At 41.2% G+C, this 20,761-nt stretch overlaps 2 protein-coding genes across 10 annotated transcripts in view; one reads left to right on the plus strand and one right to left on the minus strand.

Moving 5' to 3' along the window:
- snrka (SNF related kinase a) overlaps positions 1 to 1,073 on the minus strand; it is a 45,024-nt gene extending 43,951 nt beyond the window's left edge. For 5 of the 7 annotated variants that reach the window (XR_006844279.1, XR_006844277.1, XR_006844278.1 and 2 more), the window contains exon 1: positions 809 to 1,073. The gene's annotated coding sequence lies outside the window, so the exon portion shown is untranslated. The other 2 variants (XM_046399085.1, XM_046399083.1) reach the window with 2 other exon arrangements.
- A 2,076-nt stretch (positions 1,074 to 3,149) lies between these two features.
- pomgnt2 (protein O-linked mannose N-acetylglucosaminyltransferase 2 (beta 1,4-)) lies at positions 3,150 to 20,176 on the plus strand. 3 transcript variants are annotated; one of them, XM_046399876.1, is made up of 3 exons: positions 3,150 to 3,499; positions 15,454 to 15,619; positions 16,490 to 20,176. In XM_046399876.1, exon 3 carries the CDS (start codon positions 16,578 to 16,580, stop codon positions 18,384 to 18,386), a length of 1,809 nt encoding a protein of 602 aa, XP_046255832.1. In that variant the 5' UTR covers positions 3,150 to 3,499; positions 15,454 to 15,619; positions 16,490 to 16,577; the 3' UTR covers positions 18,387 to 20,176. The 3 variants fall into 3 exon arrangements, with proteins under 3 accessions (XP_046255832.1, XP_046255831.1, XP_046255830.1); XM_046399875.1 differs by lacking the exon at positions 15,454 to 15,619; XM_046399874.1 differs by lacking the exons at positions 3,150 to 3,499; positions 15,454 to 15,619 and adding an exon at positions 15,630 to 16,167.
- The last annotated feature ends 585 nt before the right edge of the window (positions 20,177 to 20,761 follow it).

Genomic DNA, 20,761 nt, shown 5'->3' on the forward strand with positions numbered 1-20,761 from the left:
CGCATACATTTTAAACAATTTCATTAAACACTGATGACATGACATAGGCAACGTTGGTAAATTTAATGAGACATAAATGAGGCAAAATAAAACGTAAAGCATTTCCAGTGGTCACCTCACTGTAATATCTGACAGACTATAATCAGTGTGAATGCCCCCTCGCTTACTCAGAGTGAAGCACTGAGCAGAATAATTTTTGGACATATTACAGAATGAAATAAGATTAAGCATACTGAACAAAGACTTTTACAAACAACAATAATGTGCGTAAAAACGTCATACCTAATGTTAAATGCTCAGCTTGCTGAATTTTCAGAGGCGACGTTGGGCATGTTTTGACAGGTTGGCTGCTGCACTAACATTACCTTATGTATCCTAAAGAGCAGCCTCGTGCTTTACGAAGAACCACGTAAAACTTTTCTAAAACTCAAAATATGCTCCCAATAGTAGTGTACATAGATAGCTGTTCTGCCACCACATTGAGTATGACAGACTAATCCAGAAGTCAGCTGCATAACGGGCCCAGCGGCAGCACAAACAACTAGCCTAACGTTACCAGGGGCTAGCTCGTTGTTCATTGATTGATCAACGTTAGCTTACTGGCTGGGCAACATTAACTGCTTTCGTTCTTTAACGCTAGACTACCGCCTGCCAATTCACCAAGCAATAATCTATATACAAATACGTTTAGTCGTGTGACAGAGCGCTGGTCTTACAGGTACACAGGTGCTGCTTTAAATATCACACAGCTAGCCGTACGTTAGTTAGCATGTAGCAAGCTAAAGTTACTACGGCTCGCTCAGCTCACCTCTCCAGCTTCCCTTCGGTAAACATAAAGCCCTGAGTCCGGTCTTTACCGGGTATGTTGGGTCCTTAGGGTGTTCGCTATTGAAGCTTAGAGCAAATTAACAAAGAATTCGGAAATGGTGCTGTCTCTTCGAAGTGACCACGGCACTTGGAAGGTGCCTATGCCCAAGGTTCATCCGTAAAACGAGGCATTGCATCGTTGGCAACGGCAGCCCTAATCGGAATCGTTGTATCCTCCCAGCAGAGGCTGTGGGGCTGTGATGCTGCGTTCACGTGCTCAAAAAAGTGTCGAGATTTCTAGAGTCATCAGAGTTTTGCTAGCCTTACTGTACAACATCGGTCACGTATTTGAAAATATTTCCACTGTTCAAGGGTTATGTATTACTAATGTTATCTTTAAAATATTGAAGTAGTACTATACAAAGCCAAACTTTTCCAATTTCCAATTTTTTTCATAAGCAATAACAGCAAGAAAATACTTTGTTGTTATTTAACAATTTTGTTATTATTGTCTGACTAAAAGGCGCTTGTCTGAGAGGCAAGATGTATATATTTTTATTATATATACATATACATTCATATGTTATGTATGTTTCAGTTTGTCTTTGGTCTTTACGAGGATCATTTCAAGGCAGCATAAGAGCATCACAAACCGCATCCGACTCTGACGTCAAACTAAGTCTTTTAAGTCGGAAATGTTGCCGATCATCACTCTGTTTACACAATAATACACTATACCCATACTTATATATTTAAAACGGAATACGTGTCTAAATGATAAAGGCATGACGGTTGGGAGAGTTTCAAATTGGTGTGTTTCGAGATATGCATAGCAAGACGTTCACTGTATCTCCCAAACAGTCTAGAATGCATGACGAGAAGATCCGACAACAGATGTGTCAGTCATACTTAAATATTTGTGTCGTATAAGATTTACAAAGTCCATGCATTTGCGATGAATCCACTCTTGCTTGCCAGTGTCGCCTCGTCTTCCTAATAAACGGCGCGCAGTGACATCTAGTGCCAGACAAATGTGACATTTGTTTTGGTCTTGACATAACCAAAGTATGTTCCTTATGTAATTGAACGTTTACTGTGACTTAAAAAGAATTGCTGGTCTGTGTTTGGAGAAAAATGTCAAAATCTCTTTGTTTCTGTTTTACTGTTTTGCAGACCTAACTTTTTTCCTCACAACAGTTTGTGCTCGTGCATTTATTGCCTGTCGTGATAAACGTATCAATTTTATTGCTATCAACAGTTTCCTTGAACTTGGTCCTAAAGGTTTTGTACTGTGTTTACAGAAGTAACGTATATAATGAAAAGGACGTCATTTATTTTTGATCAGTTAAAGTACTGTGTACAAAAACAAGCATACAGGAAGTGTAGTCTAACAGTAGAAAGAGTGTAATAGAGCAAAAAGATTTTGTGAATGGACCATGCAGCAGCCACAAGACCAGTAACTGTCACACATAATGGACTGTAGCTATAATTAATGTTATTAAAGGAAAATCTGAGCGTAGAAACATAAGGTGCTTTCGTACAGTTGTACTGAATGATACAATTAAGAAGCTAATATTCTATACTGCTCTGTGGAATCTTTCAAAATACTGTTATGATATGTATTTGTTGACATTTTAAAAACACGTAAAAGACAAGGATACGGTGACTTGAGCCACACCATTAAACATACTGATGGATTGGAGTATTTGTATTGTGCCACGCTCATGGCAGTCTAAAACAGCAATGGCAGTGGTGCTTGCTTTTCTTTTTGCAAACTCAAGATGGCAGTGTTGCTTTGTATTTGATATGTCAACACGCTGTGCACTGATGTCGTGCTCTCAAAACAGCAATTAGACTTACTTCTCTAGAGATTCATGGGAGTTGGCTTGTTTGGGCAAATCCAAAATAGATGTGTTTTGTTTTTCTTGCTTTTTTTTTTGTATTTTTATAAGCATTAATTAAGGTCATCTGTGTGCTTGTCCTACGGAGTCAAAACGCCTGCTATGAAAAAGACCTATGGTGACAAATGCTTACCTTTGAAAATAAACAGATACATCACTTAAAATATAGATTTTTTTTTGTTATCTTTCAATTTACATTTCATAATAGGCGACTGGATTATTATCATATCGTCGCCCGGATTTTTTTTTCCTGCACTGATACTTTTGTTGATGGAACAATTTTATTTTTATTTACCTATCTATTTACATATTTACAACTTAAATAATGGATCTCAATACTTCTTTTAAGAGGGTTATATTTGCACGAAATCCAATAATCAACATCATTTGCACATTTGACAATCAGACAGGTCTAGTGTCATCGCGAGATCTGAGCGCGGGATTTCCCTCAGCTGTAGGTGGAGACTGGACACGGCACAGTGGAGTCGGTCGCCAGGCAGCTGCTCTCTGTGTCTCGCTCTCCCTCTCTCTGCCTCTCTGACAGCTAGGCTAGCTCGTAAACAACACCAAGAAACCCCGGCTGTGTGTCGGAGAATGTAATGAATGAACACGCCGCCGAGTCCCAATATCCGCTAGTAGTCTTCTTTTTATTTCCACTATATGTCCTGTGTTCCTGGTTAGGACCGTGTCTGCAGTATAACCAAGTGAGGCACTGATGCTGCCTAAATGAGCTAACGTTAACATCTCAACTGTCTTCAAAGACAAAAGCAACATTTTCACTGAGACCAGAGGTAAGATTTATTGTACGGATAATGGCTTTTGCTTGTTCTTGCGTATCATAAAGCGGTTGTTCGGATACAATTCATTTAGCGTGACTGTCACAGGGCTTTGCCTGTGCAGGTGTTGAGTGACTCCGGCTGCTACCTCGTAAGAAAGAAGCTTCCAGCTGACATACACTTATAGTTCAACACATGCTGATTGATGTGTGTATAAACATACAAAACCCAGTATAGAAAATGTTTTATCAAATTCATGTATACCTCCTCTGACTTCTTAAGTGCTGTGAATATCGTACACCTCTAAGATGTATAATTTGAACTATATTCTCAAAATGAATTCATGATTAATTCATATAGGCTGTCTGTCATCGCACCGGTGCAAAAACTTGCAACGTGCAAGCATTTATTCTGAATACTGAACGCAGTTTAACACATTGTCAAACATATTCAGAACTGCCTTAGATGCAATGTGTTTTGCACTGTAGATCCTCAGTAGTCATGAGGTGGTTATTAAGGGTGGGTTAAAGCTGACCTCTAGTTAGTGATCACTTGAGGCCAATATGAAGAACAGTGCCCTTCTTTGAGAACATAAATAATTCATCATTTATCCCTCAGTATATCGCTATATGTCATTATTTGATTATGGTAACTGCTGTGTTTTCTGTGGCTGTTTGCTTGACACGATGTAATCAAACTCCGGTCCACAAATAAAAAGATGAGTAAATTGAGTTAGTGATGCATCTGCCCCACTGTTTTGACAAATGTGTGTGTAAGTAACATAGGAATAAGAATATTAAGAATAATTGTTGTTAGAATTATTGTAATATTTTTTTGCTTCATTGTAGCTGAACAGCTTCAGCAAATGAAAACAGCTTGAAAGGTTTGTTTGATGACCGTAGGAATCCTTGTCTGTTCCATTATACTGATGCTGGTGCTATAAAAATGAAAAATACCATAATGTTGTGGTATACATGGTCCATCAGTTCCCAGACATGACATTATTTCATGTCCATGGAGTTTCTTACATTCTTCAGAGGCTGATCTCACAGTTATGGAAAACATATTTTAGTTTATAGTGACGTGTCAAGTGTTGGTCTTGATCCCAAAATTGAGAAAGACATGTTTAGCAGGCTATATTCATGTGAAGCCAATTTTGTATCTTGTTTCTAATGCAATTGAGCCTTTTGATTTACTGCTCTGGCTTAGGTTAGACAGTATTATCTGTAAGTTGATTTGAAATCTTGTCACATCTTGATTGCATCTCCACGTGTGATCTGATATCATTTGTCAATTTCTTTTGCTTTCCCTGTCCTCTTTTATGTCTGAAATGAGACGTTCAACAGGGTCTGGGTGTTACAGACCCAGAGTTCTCCCCATTATGCTGTCACTTTGATCTGCATTTCTGCTCTTGTCTTTGGGAATAATTCTAAGCCTTTCTTTGCAATTTTTCACAAAACTGAAACGCTGACTTGTGCAGAGTTTGGATCACCCTCTGTGAATACTCTGGCATTTTCAAGGGGAAAATATGCTTGCAGTCTTGTCTCTAACTGATATTCATGTGTTTCCACATTCCCTAACTGCTGAGCAGAGTTGACTTGCATGGCTTTTCAAAGAAGTCACAGCAGAGGCATTCACACACAGTATGGGGTTCAGTACTTTTTTTAGATAACAGCTTGGGCATTAGGGTACATCACAAAACATCAAAACAAACATTTGTCTTCGGTTGTAGTTGGGAATTGGTGTTTGTGGTTGAATTCCATCCATCTTTGATTTTACGCGGATGACATTCATTATTTAGTCTTGCTGGTAAGCTTTTATTGCGCTTACAGTAACGTAGTTGTTGTCGATACAAGTAAAATTAGTTACTTTAACCCTTAGTTAAGCTGATTTTCGAACAAGTTAATTATTGAAATGATTTGTAACTGACATAAAAAGAAATGCACTTAACGTTGTGTTTCGTGATCTTGCAATGTCTAGTCAGAGAATTTAGTTGTTGTGCTGCATGGACCTTGTAGTAATCTGTAACAATGGCAGAAATAAATTGTAGGGAGTGGAAAGAGAAAAAGAGTGAAAATAAACCCTTTTATTTCAGCATAATACATTTCAAATATAAGAGAAAAAATAGATAGATTAAAAAAAGATCTTGATCTTTATTAATCAGTCTACAAATCGACTAATTGTTGCAGCTCTATTCGGGTGTTTTGTACCCTCTGGTTTAGGGGGCATAGTAATCCAGTTGTGTCTTGGTGAACCTCAGTGAAACAACCACAAAGTGAAGTGACACAAAGGTATAATTTTGTGCTTCATCTGAATTGATGAATTGACTGATTGACTTTTTTTGAAACAGTATGTTTTTCAGTTTCACCAGAGTAAAATTTAGGATGAAGAGTAAGCATTTGGCTTGGCAAATGCATGACTTAAACTCCATAAGTTTGTCTATGGGAACCATGTGGGTCTCCCACATAGTGAAGGAGACAGTCCCAAACGAGGCTGGACATGTATGTGTGTAAGGCCAATGCACATTCAGAAATATGCAGACACTGTTTAAGCTTGAACAAAAGATACTGTATTTCAAAGAACTCAAACAGACACAGACATTCTCTGATTGTCACAGTGCTGTTGTAAATTATCTAGGTTCTAATTTGGAGTCTTTTTCAAAGTAATGATCCAGTGAAATGGAATGCAAGCTTTTGGGCAATTCCTCTGTCTGAAGATTCAGGTTTCTGACTGACTTAATATTTTATTCAGCCTGTCTAAGGTGTCACGGACAGGGAAAGCACAAGTGTCAGAGGCGTCATCCATGTAAGAAACTGTCTATTCAGAATAAGAAATACCACCAGACTGTAGAATAAGGATATATGTCTTTGTGCTGTTCAGAAAAGACCAACAGAGTGGCAGGTTTTTTGATTTAGTCCTCACAGTTGGAAGAAAGTAGATCTGCAGGTTTTGCTTGTAAATGGCAAACAGCTGGTGAGCAAAGTCTACCTCAAACTCTTCAGGGCATGATAATCTCGTTCTAAGCCACAAGATGGACAACATGAGATTTCCTCGAAAGTGGAGTCAAAACGTCTTTGATCATCCCCCTGGTGGCTGGCTCCAGCCCACTGTGTGAAGCCCTCTCCCTCTCCATGTTAGCAGATACGACATCACCCAAACTAAAAACATGATGTGCATGTCAAACAAATTTTTCACACTGATGTTTGAAGTGTTCTGATAAGTTTGGTTTTAATACTTTGATGCTATGAAAAGATGGTGAAACATCATGACTGACAGCTAAGCGCTGCTTGCAGTTGTGTCGGCGGGTGTATTGGCAGGAACTCCACCATCTGATCACGACTGGGCAGGCTCTGGCTGTAAATGATCGTCACTGGAGCAAAATGGCAGCACTTGTACTTGGGATATTTTGGCATCATTTTTCTGCAGTGGAAGGAAGTGGAAACATGTTGTCTGTATATTATCTGTCAATGATTTAAGCTTCTAACTTTTAAAGCTCTCAATTAGAGGTGATCAGTGTGACGATTTGAGAGCAGTTTAGATCGTGGTAGTGAATGTGAATTAAATAGATCCTTAGCATTTGTGGTCAGATCGCTCACCCACATCCACTCTGAATTAAGACCTTTAAGGTTCAGAGCTGTAAGCGGGTGTCATCAGACTAATATGAACCTCACTGCCCTGAGGGTCTGTGTGACATAAAGTCGATCGTCTGTTCATGTCCACTTGGCTTTGCATGGTCACGGGTCTGTGTGTATGGACAAACATGCAAACAGCGACATTTTCAAACACTCTGTGTGTTTATAAAAAGGATTTTGGGCACGTTTTGTCCACATCCGTGTTGGAGTATACTTGGAAATCCGCTTTTTAACGGTAGCTGTACACCAGAGGATGGCCTCCTCAAATCTGACGAAAACCTTCTGAGTTCTCAGGTCACCAAAGTTTTCAGAATGGATGACAGCAGTATCTTAAGAGCTTGAGCACTTGGAAATATCTTCACGATTACATCCAGACTTGGCATTCTATTTCTGTCCCTTCCTGGAATATTGCCTGTTGTCCAAGGGCAGTGCTGAAAAGCTGTGTTGCAGTGTTTTTAGGGGATGTCCTTCTCACTTTATTTTTCTTTGTCTGTCTGTCACTTCCACACAAGCACACACACATACTGCAGATTGTCCACATCAGCCCCTGTTTCTCCGGCGTCCCCCGGGAGAAGCGACAGCACAATGCAGTTGTGCCGTGCAGTCTTGGGTTTTTATATGTGCTGTATTTCAGAAGGTAAAGTTGTTCACTGCGAGGGAATGATACAGAAAAGAACAAAATGTTAAAAAGTAGCAGGCTATCAATCAGACATGTAATCAGTTTGCAATAGGCGAGTAGTCAGACATGGGCTGTGGCTAACACAGACGAGGGGCATTTTCTAACACTCACCGCAGGTCATTATGAAGCAGAAAGCCTATTTATCACCACTAGACTGAATGGCAATGGACTGTATTTATGTAACAGAACAATGCATGTGTGTGTGTGTGTGCGCGCACGCCTGTCTGTCCAAACATGTTTGAGAAAGAGATGCAAAGTGAGAGAAAGGGTATGAGACTTGTCTTTGTACAGCCAGATAATGGCTGCTGGGCCATTAATTCTCCCTTGTGCTACACTGAGCTCCCAGCAGCTTGATCCAACCTGACAGGCCACATTTGGTCCAGGAATGAAGATGACAACGAACAAGGATGCATCATCACGGCCAGAAGACATCAGCAATCAAGTGGCCGAAGGGAAAGGAAAGCAGGTAGATAAAGGAGGAGAAAGGACTGAAGCAATGTGGCTGATGTTCTTATTTTTTAATTCCTCGTTTGAAGAGCCGTGTCAACTCTGAATTGATTTTGAAAGAGAGAGAAACGAAGAGAAAGGGGGAGCATTAACTCCAAAGGAATAGGGACAGTGAGTTGCAAAGACTGACGAACACCAGGGGCTGAATGAGCTGCCACAGCGCAGGCTGCCCCTAGCCCCCCACCCACCCACAGCCCATTAGCTGTGGCTTTCCAGGATTCTCATTAAAATGCATTAGACTTTCCAGGTTGCCCCACGCCACCTTCCACATCATCATTTGAGGGCTTATCATCTCCAGAGCAAACAGATATGCTAACCAGTAACACTGGGGAAGCCTGAGCTTCAGTGTCAGCCTTCAAGGCAGTGCTGAGAGAGTGCTGACTGACAGACAGTTGAGCAGGAGGGTGTGGTAGTCTTGAACCAGTTTTATTGAAGATGTTGTGGAATGAAATGTTCAAGAAGACGTGACACTTACAGTCTGTAACTCTTTCAAGAATGCGGGATGTACTCTTGAAATCCGAAGGAAAGCACACACTCTGGAGCAAGGTGACACTGTCGTACACGCGCAGCTAAATCACGACCGTAAACATGCTTTCACAGGAAGCTGCTGTACTGCTGCAGCCATCGCCATGGTGTTCTGTAGGCTACAGCTCTACCTCGCAGACTATAGCCTACCTTTGGCACTAAGGGCACTTTATTTACTTTACTTATTTACTTTAATTTGTGTTTTATATTTTTATATTTTTCTTAAGTGTTCATTTTAAATTTTTGCTGCTATTTATATGTGTGCCTTTAAGCCGAGAATCTTTACAAAGTTTCGTTATGCTCTCATAATTACAATAAAGACTCTTGAATCTTTGATTGTAGCTTTCCCACTAGTCCTGTGAGTAGTTATTTGCAAAACCTAACTTTGATGCTGAATTGATCTCATCTCTAAACAAAGTAAGAACATTCAAGTGGTCTTCCTGCTGGTTGTGTAGGTGAACTGCACTTTGAGACGCGTATGTGTCCAAGCCTGTGGTGAACTATGCATGAGCTTTAAGAACAATGTGATTAGAGGTGCACCAATTGCTATTTTCCTCTATGCAGCTGTCCTGTCCCCGATTATTTTTATTTATTTTTTTTGTAAGCATGACCTGCCGAGGCGGCACGGTGGTGCAGTGGTTAGCACTGTGGCCTCATAGCAAGAGGGTCCCAGGTTCGAATCCCGGTCTGGGCCCTTCTATGTGGAGTTTGCATGTTCTCCCTGTGCCTGCGTGGGTTTTCTCCGGGTACTCCTGCCTTCCTCCCACAATACCAAAAACATGTACATTAGGTTAATTGGCAGCTCTAAATTGCCCCTAGGTGTGAGTGTGAGAGTGTATGGTTGTTTGTCTTTGTGTGTTGGCCCTGCGATTGACTGGCGACCAGTCCAGGGTGTAACCCGCCTCTCGCCCGTAGTCAGCTGGGATAGGCTCCAGCTCCCCCGCGACCCTGACGGATAAGCGATATAGAAAATGGATGGATGGATGACCTGCCGATTCCGAGAACTAAAATTGGCAGCAAATACAAACAAAAATCAACTTTTCTTCAGTGCACAGTTTTACTTTCATAATTTAAAAAAAACAAACTCAAAATAAAGTGCTCTGCAACTGGAAAGAGCTACAAATAACAATTAACTGAAAATGAGCTGTACATCCAACTTTATCTGACATATTTTACTTGAACAAACATAATTTATCAGATTTCTGAAGCCTCTGTTCTGAACTATGGATCCAGCTGATCAAACAGGGTCGTGGACTCCATAATGCTCCTCGTATTTGCTTTGGTCTTTTCACTGCTCATACCGAGGAAAGACAGGAGAGGCTGCTGGCTTGTGTCCGGCACTGAGCTCTGGCTAGCTTTAGCCGCTTTTCCTTTGCTAGCTCCTTCAAACTGGGCATGTTCAGCTGGGTGATGATGTTTGCAGTGTCTGACTAGGTTATTGTACGGCACATGCGTAAAACAGACAAGCTTGGAATTGGAAATGACCAACTGACGAGCTATTATCAGCCACAGTTCTGGAACACCTTGTTCACTACAGCTTCAACACTCTCAAACTGCATGTTTGTCTTTGTTTGTTTTCATCTCTGATCTTTTTTCTTTCTTTCTGTGGATATTCCTGACTAAACCCTCATTTGTGCTGACGTTATGGAAGTGGTGATTACAATCACAATGCTCAGAATCTTTTATGAATCCAATGTAAAACCTTAAGACCTGTCTAAATCTGAGAATGTATACAAATGAGGCTCCTTAGTTGAGGGGCCACTGGAAATAACCAAAATGTGCACCATACTCTGTGCCAATTTTTGCTTGTAGTTGTGAGTATGCCAGCCCTCCAAATCTAGGGAGTAACCATTAACCACTTTCTGTAAATAATAATAATATGAGTAAGTGCCTTTTTGCCAAGTTTAACTATTTTTATTTTTTTTGTTTATATGTTCAAAGCAGTGGACATGCAGAAGAGGAAAGTTGAAGCTATGATAAAGTTCTTATCCTCCCTAGATATTTATCATATTTAAAACTACACTTTCTTAACTTTTGACCCCTTTCTTTTGTGTGTGTTGCTGGTCACTCTGTTTCACACTGCTTTGACAAATGATTAACTCATGGCCCAAATAAAATAAATAAGGACACACTTCACCTCAGGTCATTTCACCTTCTGTAGGTCTTTCACCTTGCCTTGCTGCTGCCCCCTCCCTCGGCTGAAAGACTTCTGCTGTGTAAACAACAGAGGTGGAGGTGGAGGTGGTCAGCACTATCTGACAGCAGCTTCAGGTGTTAGCGTGCTCTGCTCCGACAGTTATTGCTGGAAGACAGCGAGGAAGACTGTGAGGAAACTGTCACAGTATGAGAGGACATACAGTATAGCCTTGCAAAACCAAACACAATCTTAAGGTTTTGATTTTATTTGGGAAAACATCAGCTTAAGTTGACTGAGCCCAGCAGCTGGAAGTCATACCAGTCAGAAAACTCCCCATCTTAAATGTCCAGTATGGGGGATTTAGGGAGATCTCTAGGCAGAAAATTGAAATTGAATACAGTATTCACAGCTTCATTAGTGTATAATCATCTGCAATTAAGAGTCCTTTTGCTTTTCACCATATTTCACTGCTGTGTCCCTACAGTAGCCCAGAATGGACAAACCTAACACTGGTTCAAGGGATATCCTTTTGTGTTTTTAGGACAGACTACTCTGTTGGGAACGAACATCTGATTATTTGTGTTGTGTCAGCCTGTAAATGCGCTTTCAAACCAGTAAGAGCTGGTTTTTAAGAACAATGTTATTGGCTTCATTGTTGATCTGTTTTTACACTTTCATCCATTTTCCATGCCCCATACCTTAAACATGAATTCATCTGCACATGTTTAAACAATTTTTCAATTAAGACCAAAATGCCCTGTTTTTTGTGCTTTTATTTTACTCTGTGGTTAGGACTGTAGAAGAAACTGATTACACTAAAATGTACAAACACAAAAATAATTTTGCTCCAAATCATATTTCACTCAGAAAATATATTTTGTTCACTGTTGCATGTATGTAGGTATGTATGCTATCTTATGTATGCTTCCAGGCAGTCGAGAGGAAAGTGTACATGTAGCACATGTAGGCGGACTGCCTCAAGGTTTATTGGGCAGAGAAATCCAACTGCAGAAGTGCTGACACAAAAAGCTTGTGTGTTTTCTGGTATGGTGGTGCTCAGATGAACGAGTGTGTGAGGCACAGTGGTGTGCAGTGGAGCTCTGGATTTGAATTTTTATTTCAATGTGAAGATTTGTGTCAAAACTAGTGCATAAATTTCATCATAATAAACCAGAGTATGCCCAGCCATTGCATTTATTAAACCCTTTGTAATTATTTGCCTGTTAGAAAATGATAGTCAGTACAAAGTCGAATGTTGATGTATGCAGGCTAACAAGGGGCTGTTACTGGCTCACACAGCTGTTGTTCTACAACTGAGGCTGCACTGTCTTCAGAAAAAGCAGATCTGGATCCTGATTGAGGTCCTTTGTTTCAGTACAGAAGTGCACATAATTAAGCAACGTTTTAGTGCTTTAATCGAGGATGCCTTTAAAGCTCAATTAATCAGTGTTTTTACATTAATATTAAATGAAATGACTACGACTAACACAAAGAATTGTGCAGCTCTACAGGCTTTTTTTTTAAAGCTTGCTTTTGATTTTGGTGGAAATTTTCAGCAGTTTTTCCCTGTAAAGGTGCTTATGAATGAATGTATTGAGCAGTATTCTTGCAGCGCCAAATTGCGGATAAGGTTAGGCAGTACTCTGTCGAGTAAGATGGTGTCGCAAATGGTCATCTCCGGTCTTATTGGACAGTTTTGACTTTGAAACAGCAGTGGCATAACACCCCTCAGTGTGTGACTTTAGATGGCCAGCATTCCACAAGCAAAAGTGTCGGGGTTGTTTGCACATAATTTTACATACACTTGTGTCAGGCAGTGCTTTCTAAATAGTAGCATAACATGTTAATAACAACTATTTACCATTCCTGTCATATGGCAGTTGATCTCATCCTCTGCTCAGTGGGTAAGGAGCTCCAGACCTCTCCCAGTCTTTCTGGTTTGCAGACAGGAAGTCTTATTATATTAGTGTCCATAGCTAATGGTACGGTGAAAAATGTGTTGTCTCTCTTTCCAGAAACCACTCACACCATACATCAGAAAAAAAAACTGTACTGTTAGCGTCATCTATCACTAATACACCCACCTTACAGTAGTTAGAAGTTATTGCTGAGAATAGGGGAGTAATCTGATCTGCTGCTGTATATAAACAGTAACCAGGCAAACATGATGTTTGTCCCTTAACCTAATTTCCCCAAATAAACTGATTCTGCGCGTGCATGTAAAGGCAGTGAGAGGGAGCATGCACTTGTCAGCACACAGCCAAGGTCCAGTGTGTGAGAGAAGTAAACGTAGGGCTTGGTGATACTTCAGGATTATATTTCGCAGTAATGTGTGGAACTGCAGTTTAACTGTTTTGATAAGCGATTAAACTGTAGTTTAAATCACAGCAGTAATGAATGGGGCCAAACTCCGGTTCAGAAGACATGTGCCAAAGAGACCGTAGGTGACATCTAGGGACATTTTGGAAGCTCAGAGGAGAATTTGCTTAGTTCAGATGGAAGAGACGTCAGACTGGAGAGACCTGGATCCAGAATGAGTGGGTTACCTAATAGCGTGCTCTCTCAGAAATAGAATATGGATATGAGACTGTTCCCTAGTGTTTGCATAGCTCAGGAGATGGATCCCATCTAATATTTGATTATATTTGGAACTGCTGCGACCTTTTCTTAATTTGAACATTTTTACACTCAGGCAATATCTCAGGCTTGCCCCTTTGGTCTGCTGATGAGATGCAAAAACCACTTCAGTATCTTCAAGGTCAGTTTAAATGACCACACATCCACACACACAGACACAAACACAGAAACACGCACAGAGACGTTGGCTTCAGATGTCAGTGCCTTTGTGTTTTAGGCATCCTTTAGCTTGATTTTGACCGTTGTGTTTTAAATAACTAAATACCAGAAGCAGAAAACGGCTCACAGTGTCCCGTTTGTCTTGTTTGTAGCAGCCTGTTTAAATGTGCTGATGCAAATGAGGGTGTCTTGTGCATGCTGCGGTGTCTTGCAGGGGATTTGACATTTCCAAGCTTTCAGTTGCCTGGCTCGGGCAAATTGCAGAGGGCATTCGTCCCTGTGGGAGCCAGTGTGCAGTGAGAGGGATTAAGCAGCACTGCTGGCACTGTTAGCCTCACGCTGCCCTTGTCCTTGTGGACTGAAGGAACGTGCAGGATGACTGCCTTAATGTTAGTCTCACTTGCAGCCTCCTCTTCACGCTTCATTTCACTTTATTTTGACTGCTGCATCAGCATCAAGGCGATACTACAGTATATGGTCTCTGTAGTGCAATTCACTGTCCATGACATTTTGTTTAGACATTTTGCCATGGAAAATAACAAAAGCTTCTGTGTTGGTTTATTTGGCAGCAAAGAGAGTTTTGAATTTAGTGTGTTTATTTGCATCTAAACATTGTATTCTGTCCTTGTTGTTTACGTCTGCTTCATTTCCATATGTTCTTCTTTTTCTTGATTTTATGTCTTTTAGTCTATTAATTATAAGATAGCAAGCAGTGGCAGGTGAGGATGTGTGTGTTTATGTGTTTAAAGTCAGGTCAGCCAGTGCTTGGACTCAACACTCAGTAGGTACCTCAGATTAACTCTCTTCTTTCTGTACATTAATGGAGTAAATTACATTTCCCTTCCAATCAGCAGTACAAAATCACCCGACAGTGGATAACGTTACATCTTCAACTGAGTGTTGGAGATGCAGACAGGTTGATCAGGGATGTTGAAGATAAGTCCACTTTTTAATCCCCAAAGTTTAAATGTTGACTCTTAGCTCTTCTGCCGCCGGTAAACGACTCTAGATGAGAACAGAATCCGATGTGACTGCCGGGTTATTTCCTTTATTCCTCAGACTGTCCGGAGCTTCCCAGCTCTCAGCAGCTGTGCACCGGCACGGTCCTCACCACACAACACTCCCACGATGCACCAGTTTTTCCACTGAAGCTGAATATTTTTAACTTGTACAAATCAAAATAAAATTTTTGCATTTTCAGGTCATTCATGTCATTCATGTTTCTAGCAGACACAAATTTGCATCTGTTCATGTCTTTGTATTGACTTTGGAATGTCATCTAGAGTCATGAAAAAAAATTGCTTTCTATGTGCACACACCACAATACTTTTTATAAACTTCTATGAATAAAATTCAGTCTGCTAACCAATTCGGTTCATCATTCGGTTCACTTTAAATGATAAATCAATTGTAAACAAAGTAACATTTGAGATGGAACATCTGTATACATAGTACAAATAATATTGCTGTTTTAATCATAAAGTATATACCGTACACTATGCCGTAGATGTGTATTTCAGTGTTCAGAACTACGACCTACTATAGTTGAATGCAAGTGGGGTCTTTTCAGCTGACGTTGTCTGGAGCAGTTGAACATAGCAACATTTTGAGTCGGCCATATTGTACCTGTGTGTATTCGCTGAGTTTGATCACAAAGAGTAACCCTGTTGCCAGTGACATATTGTACTTGCAGGGATGTCAAAAATAGCCCAGAGACCCAGCTCCTGCAGAACAGAGGCAGCACGCAAGAAAATGGAGGAGGAGCGGAAAGAGAACGAGCACGACAGCCGAGGAACAACAAAGCATGAGTGCAAACTGAATGAAACAGTGTAGAAGATAAAGGGGAGCATAAGCAAAAAGTTAGAGCACTAATAGCAATATATTGAATTATGGAATATTACTGATCCAAGAGAGAATTGGCTGGAAAGAAATAAAGTTGTTAACATGTTTCCAGTCCATGCTTGTGTCAGCGTGTCTACTTGTATGAATTTGGCCAGTTTCAGAGAGGGAAAGCGTGGCTCCCTAATTCCCATTTTGTCACAGACTGCGAGCTGTGTGTAGTTGCATGTTGATTTGCGCATGCACATCAAGCACTTAGAAAAAATGACAAGTTATTAATTCATGTGAAACCTTTGTTGTAAAACGGTGGGGCTGGCCCTCAGATGGCTATTTAGCATGCTAGTTGCCTCGTGTTTGTTGCCAGCTGCTGGCCGTTAACCGTCTCTCAATGACTCACTTGTTCTCTCAGTATGCAGATGAGTAGAGTTGAGAGCAATACTCTTGTTCTTTTCTCTGTGCCTCCTCACGGTGTAATTTGTCTTGACATATCCAGGGAGGGTGACAGGAGATGTAAGGTTAGGAAAATGTCTCATTTGTTCGCCAAGGTAAACAACCACTATTCCCAAAGGTGAGAGCTGAAACCTGCTCTGAATCACTGCATTGTATTGCTTACATAAATAGCACTGCAGCATTATAGACTTAACTATTGATTTGTTAATTATATCAGTGCTCTTTTGTCTCAGTGGCAATGGTAATCAGGTCTTCAGACTTTGTGTTGTGTTGTTGTTGTTTTTTTTTTTTGGCTTCTATCATTACAGTTATGATTACTTATTATTACTTTTCTTCTTTTCCCTTCTTACCCTTCTCCTCACCTACCCTGTCCTCTTTTCCCCCTATGGTCAACCCTCCCCCCTCTGCCCTGCTTTGCTTCCTCTTCTCCCTTTCCTAAGTTGTTGCCTGGCGGCGGATGTCTCGTCGCCTGCCTCTGAGGACGGAGGCCAGTTGGAGTCAGGAGGTGGGTCCTTAGCAGCAGCAGAGATGCGGGCTTCAGTGACAGGCTGTAGGATGAGCGTGGGCACCCTCCTTAATGGGCTGCTGGTCTCCATTGTTGCGGCTCTGCTTTGGAAGTATTCCAAGCTGAGTGAGCATGCTGCCCTGCTGGAGGAAGAGCTGCATATGACACGGCAGTCCCAGGAGCTCTCTCAGGCCCGTATCGACTACCATGTTGCCCTACAGGCTCTCCAGGAACACGGCACTCGCATGGTCTGTACTGGCAAGATGCACACTGACCGCATCTGCCGCTTCGACTACCTGTGCTACTGTTCCGAGGCAGAGGAGTTTGTCTTTTTCCACTCCAATTCCTCTGTGATGCTGCCCAACCTGGGGTCTAGGCGCTTCCAACCTGCCCTGTTGGACTTGTCCTCAGTAGAGGATCACAACACCCAGTACTTCAACTTTTTAGAGCTCCCAACTGCGACTTTAAAATTTATGCCCAAACCTGTGTTTGTACCAGATGTGACACTGATCCTAAACCGGTTTAATCCAGACAACCTAATGCATGTGTTCCATGATGACCTGCTCCCAGCCTTCTATACTATGAAACAGTATTCAGACTTAGATGATGAAGCTCGATTGGTTTTTATGGAGGGCTGGGGAGAAGGCCCGCACTTTGACCTCTACCGACTTCTCAGCAGCAAGCAGCCACTGCTGAAGGAACAGCTTCGGAATTTTGGCAAGCTCATGTGTTTCACAAAATCGTACATTGGCCTGTCCAAGATGACCACCTGGTACCAGTATGGTTTTGTCCAGCCTCAGGGGCCCAAAGCCAACATACTGGTCTCAGGAAATGAGATCCGGCAGTTTGCCAGGGCTCTGATGGAGAAAATGAATATCACCAGGTTAGAGGAGGTGGAGAAGGATGGAGGGAGTGCCGAAGATGAGAGGGAGAAAGAAAAGAAGGAGGAATACATTGTTGTGTTTAGCCGCTCAACAACGAGGCTGATACTGAATGAAGCTGAGCTAATCATGACACTGGCCCAGGAGTTCCAGATGAAAGTAGTCACAGTATCCCTTGAGGAACAGTCTTTCCCCAGTATTGTGCAGGTAATCAGTGGTGCTGCCATGTTAGTCAGTATGCATGGAGCTCAGCTTATCACCTCATTGTTCCTCCCCAGAGGAGCCACTGTGGTGGAGCTGTTCCCCTTTGCTGTGAACCCAGAGCAGTACACCCCATACAAAACCCTTGCTTCCCTTCCAGGCATGGACCTTCACTATATCTCTTGGAGGAACACTAAGGAGGAAAACACCATCATTCACCCAGACAGACCCTGGGAACAAGGGGGTATCGCTCACTTGGATAAGGAGGAGCAAGAGCGAATACTGGCAAGCAAAGATGTCCCCAGGCACCTGTGCTGCCGCAACCCAGAGTGGCTTTTCCGTATCTACCAGGATACTTTGGTAGACATCCCTTCCTTTTTGGAAGTCATCAAAGAGGGCATGAAGACAAAGCCCAGCTTGAAGAAGTCAAAGCCGGCCAGCACACTACACCCGGGCCGAGTCAGAGAACCCCAGTGTCAGACCTCAGTACAAACCACAAATGAGGCTAAACTTACAGTCTCCTGGCAGATCCCGTGGAATCTGAAATACCTGAAGGTCAGAGAGGTAAAATATGAGGTGTGGATCCAGGAGCAGGGAGAGAACACCTACATGCCTTATATCCTTCCCCAGCAGAACTACACTTTTTCAGAGAACATTAAGCCCTTCACCACCTACCTGGTGTGGGTCAGGTGTATCTTCAACAAGAACCTCCTGGGTCCCTTTGCAGATGTTCTTATGTGCCGGACTTAGTAAAAACACCTTGCCACTGTTGCTGTGCAGAGTTACACAAAAGTTGAGTCATGCTTGTTCCAGACAATCAAAATGGAAAAGTGAAGTGTTTGAGGACAGTCATAAATGGCATATCTCTATCATCCTAGAGCAAGCCGTTGAACTCTTGCACAGTGATGTTTCCTTGGCAGCACGTGTATGGAACAGATTTCTGTATGAACTGCAAAGGACTTGAACTACAGGATCAGAACTCAGTCGCAACAACCGCAAATAAATGGAGAGTGTATTTCCTGAAAAGAAAGAAAGTGCTAAAACACAACTCTATTGACAATACTAGAATTCAAATCAGCAGATTTATTTATGTGCAAAACAATATATAACATGTTTTTTAGGATTAGTCAAAACACTGGTTCTTTACCTTTTACAGTATGCAATGTAGCTTTTGTGTGGAGAGCAAAAGAGATTTTAGAATAGCGAGATTTTTTATGTTTTCTGACTTGTCCAGTGTCTGCTGTGTGTGAGAGATACGTGTGTGTGGCTTAGTATACCTACCGATTGTTGAGTTCCATACACTGTTATTTGCATAACCAAGCCAAAACCAAAGCAACCTTTTCCACATAGTTTCAGCCAATAATTGTTCATGCCACATTCATGTTATATACACTCTCATACCTCTAATACAGTTTTAAACCCCGTCTCTAAGGACAGTTGTGAAGGAACTGTGTTTTTTGACCTTAAAAGCAAAGATAGGTGTCATTTCACAATCCTTCGAGGAGCACTTTTTGATGAAAGACATTGTTCTTTAACAGCACTATCTTGAAACTTTACATCTTACAACATGAGTGCTGTTTCCACAGTGCCCGGCCACAAATAATTTTCATCCGTTTAACTGCATAAATAAATCATCTTTCTCTAATTGGCACTAATTACAACTGTAGGAATTATCATTTCAGTCGAGAGTGAATCTATTACGCCAGGCTATAATTAGTGTTACTGCCTTGTGTAAAAGCATTTTCATTAAGACAACAAGGTATGTTGCAGCATAAGATTCCAATGCCTTGTGTAAAACTCTCAATTAAAATAAAAATTCCAACCATGTGTCTTTTCACTCTCCTTAGAGGCTAATTTGAAGTCTAATGTTGAATTTTACATCCAAAACTGGCTGTTGGAAGTTTTATTTGTGTGGGGTTTTTTTTGTTAATGAAGTGCTGCTTGTTCATAGACTGCAAAAAATGTGTTTACATTTTAGACATTTGAGTCCGAGGTGTTAGTATGTGGTAGTAAATATGTAGCAAGAGATGTTTTATGGAACAGTACAAGTTTGACAAAACACTGCCGCCAATATATTGTGTTCAAAATGTCATGTTTTTTGGGGGGGTTTTTTGGGCTTCATATCCAGTCCACTAAATGTGACATTATCCTCTTTGTAATGTTTTGGGGGCTTAGTGCTGGGGAGCTCCTTTTCCTTTACCTGACATCTTAAATTTGCCATAATATCCCTTTTTTCATTTTTTTTTTATTTCACTGATTTCCCCCTTTCCCCCCAGAGTTCTCAGATGCAGTTCTTTTTGTCGATGCACGTTTAAGAGATTATTTGAAGCCATTGTCGTGTGCAGGATGTGATGGTTTATGCATTTGTATTGTTGATTCGATTTCTGTGCATCCCTGCCCCACCTCAGTGGAGACATCGTACTGTATGTGCTGAGTGAAACGAGAGTGAGTGCACAAGTCTCTGTTTTCTACATTAGCAAATAGTTGGAGATTCCTTTTCAGTAACTGTGGTTGAATAAAGAAGCTTATTTCTTATCCTATCAGTATTTGCTTCAGCAGTTTTTTTTTAATCAAAAATAAAGTGATAACATCCAGTCATGTTTCCTCCACCTGCAAACCATATTCAGAATCAAACCATTCCTCTCACATTCCGAGAGGTCTGAAAGTTATTCACGCCCTCATCTTCTCCAGGTTAGACTACTGCAGCTCTCTTCTGTCTGGTATCTCCCACAATCCCTCTCACACCTCCAACTAGTTCAGAACGCAGCAGCTAGGCTTCTCACCGGTTTTAACAGGCGACATCACATCATTCCTGTCCTAGCCTCCCTCCACTGGCTGCCTGACTGTCCGTTTAACTTTGGAACGACCTGCCTGAGGAGATGAGGCTCGCAAGATCAGTGAGCTCTTTTAAATCGATTCTTAAAACACATGTTTATAAACAGGCTTTTACGTGAAATTGTCTTTTTACTGTCTTTTAAAAATGCCCTTTTATTGTACTGTTTTCAGTTTTTTAGTTTGTTATGCTTATTGTTGATTAATGTTCTATATTACTTTACTTTGCTCATCTGTTTTGCCTGATTGGAAGTTTTGTTTTTATGGTGGTTGTTCAGCACAAGTTGCTGAAT

This window comes from Scatophagus argus, chromosome 9 (genome assembly GCF_020382885.2).
Source record: "Scatophagus argus isolate fScaArg1 chromosome 9, fScaArg1.pri, whole genome shotgun sequence".
NCBI lineage: Eukaryota > Metazoa > Chordata > Actinopteri > Scatophagidae > Scatophagus > Scatophagus argus.

Coding starts and splice junctions, on each gene's coding strand:
- pomgnt2 (XM_046399874.1), top strand. CDS start 16,010: ATGCAGATGAGTAGAGTTGAGAGCAATACTCTTGTTCTTTTCTCTGTG. Junction 16,168..16,489: donor AACAACCACTATTCCCAAAG/GTGAGAGCTGAA, acceptor CCCTTTCCTAAG/TTGTTGCCTGGCGGCGGATG.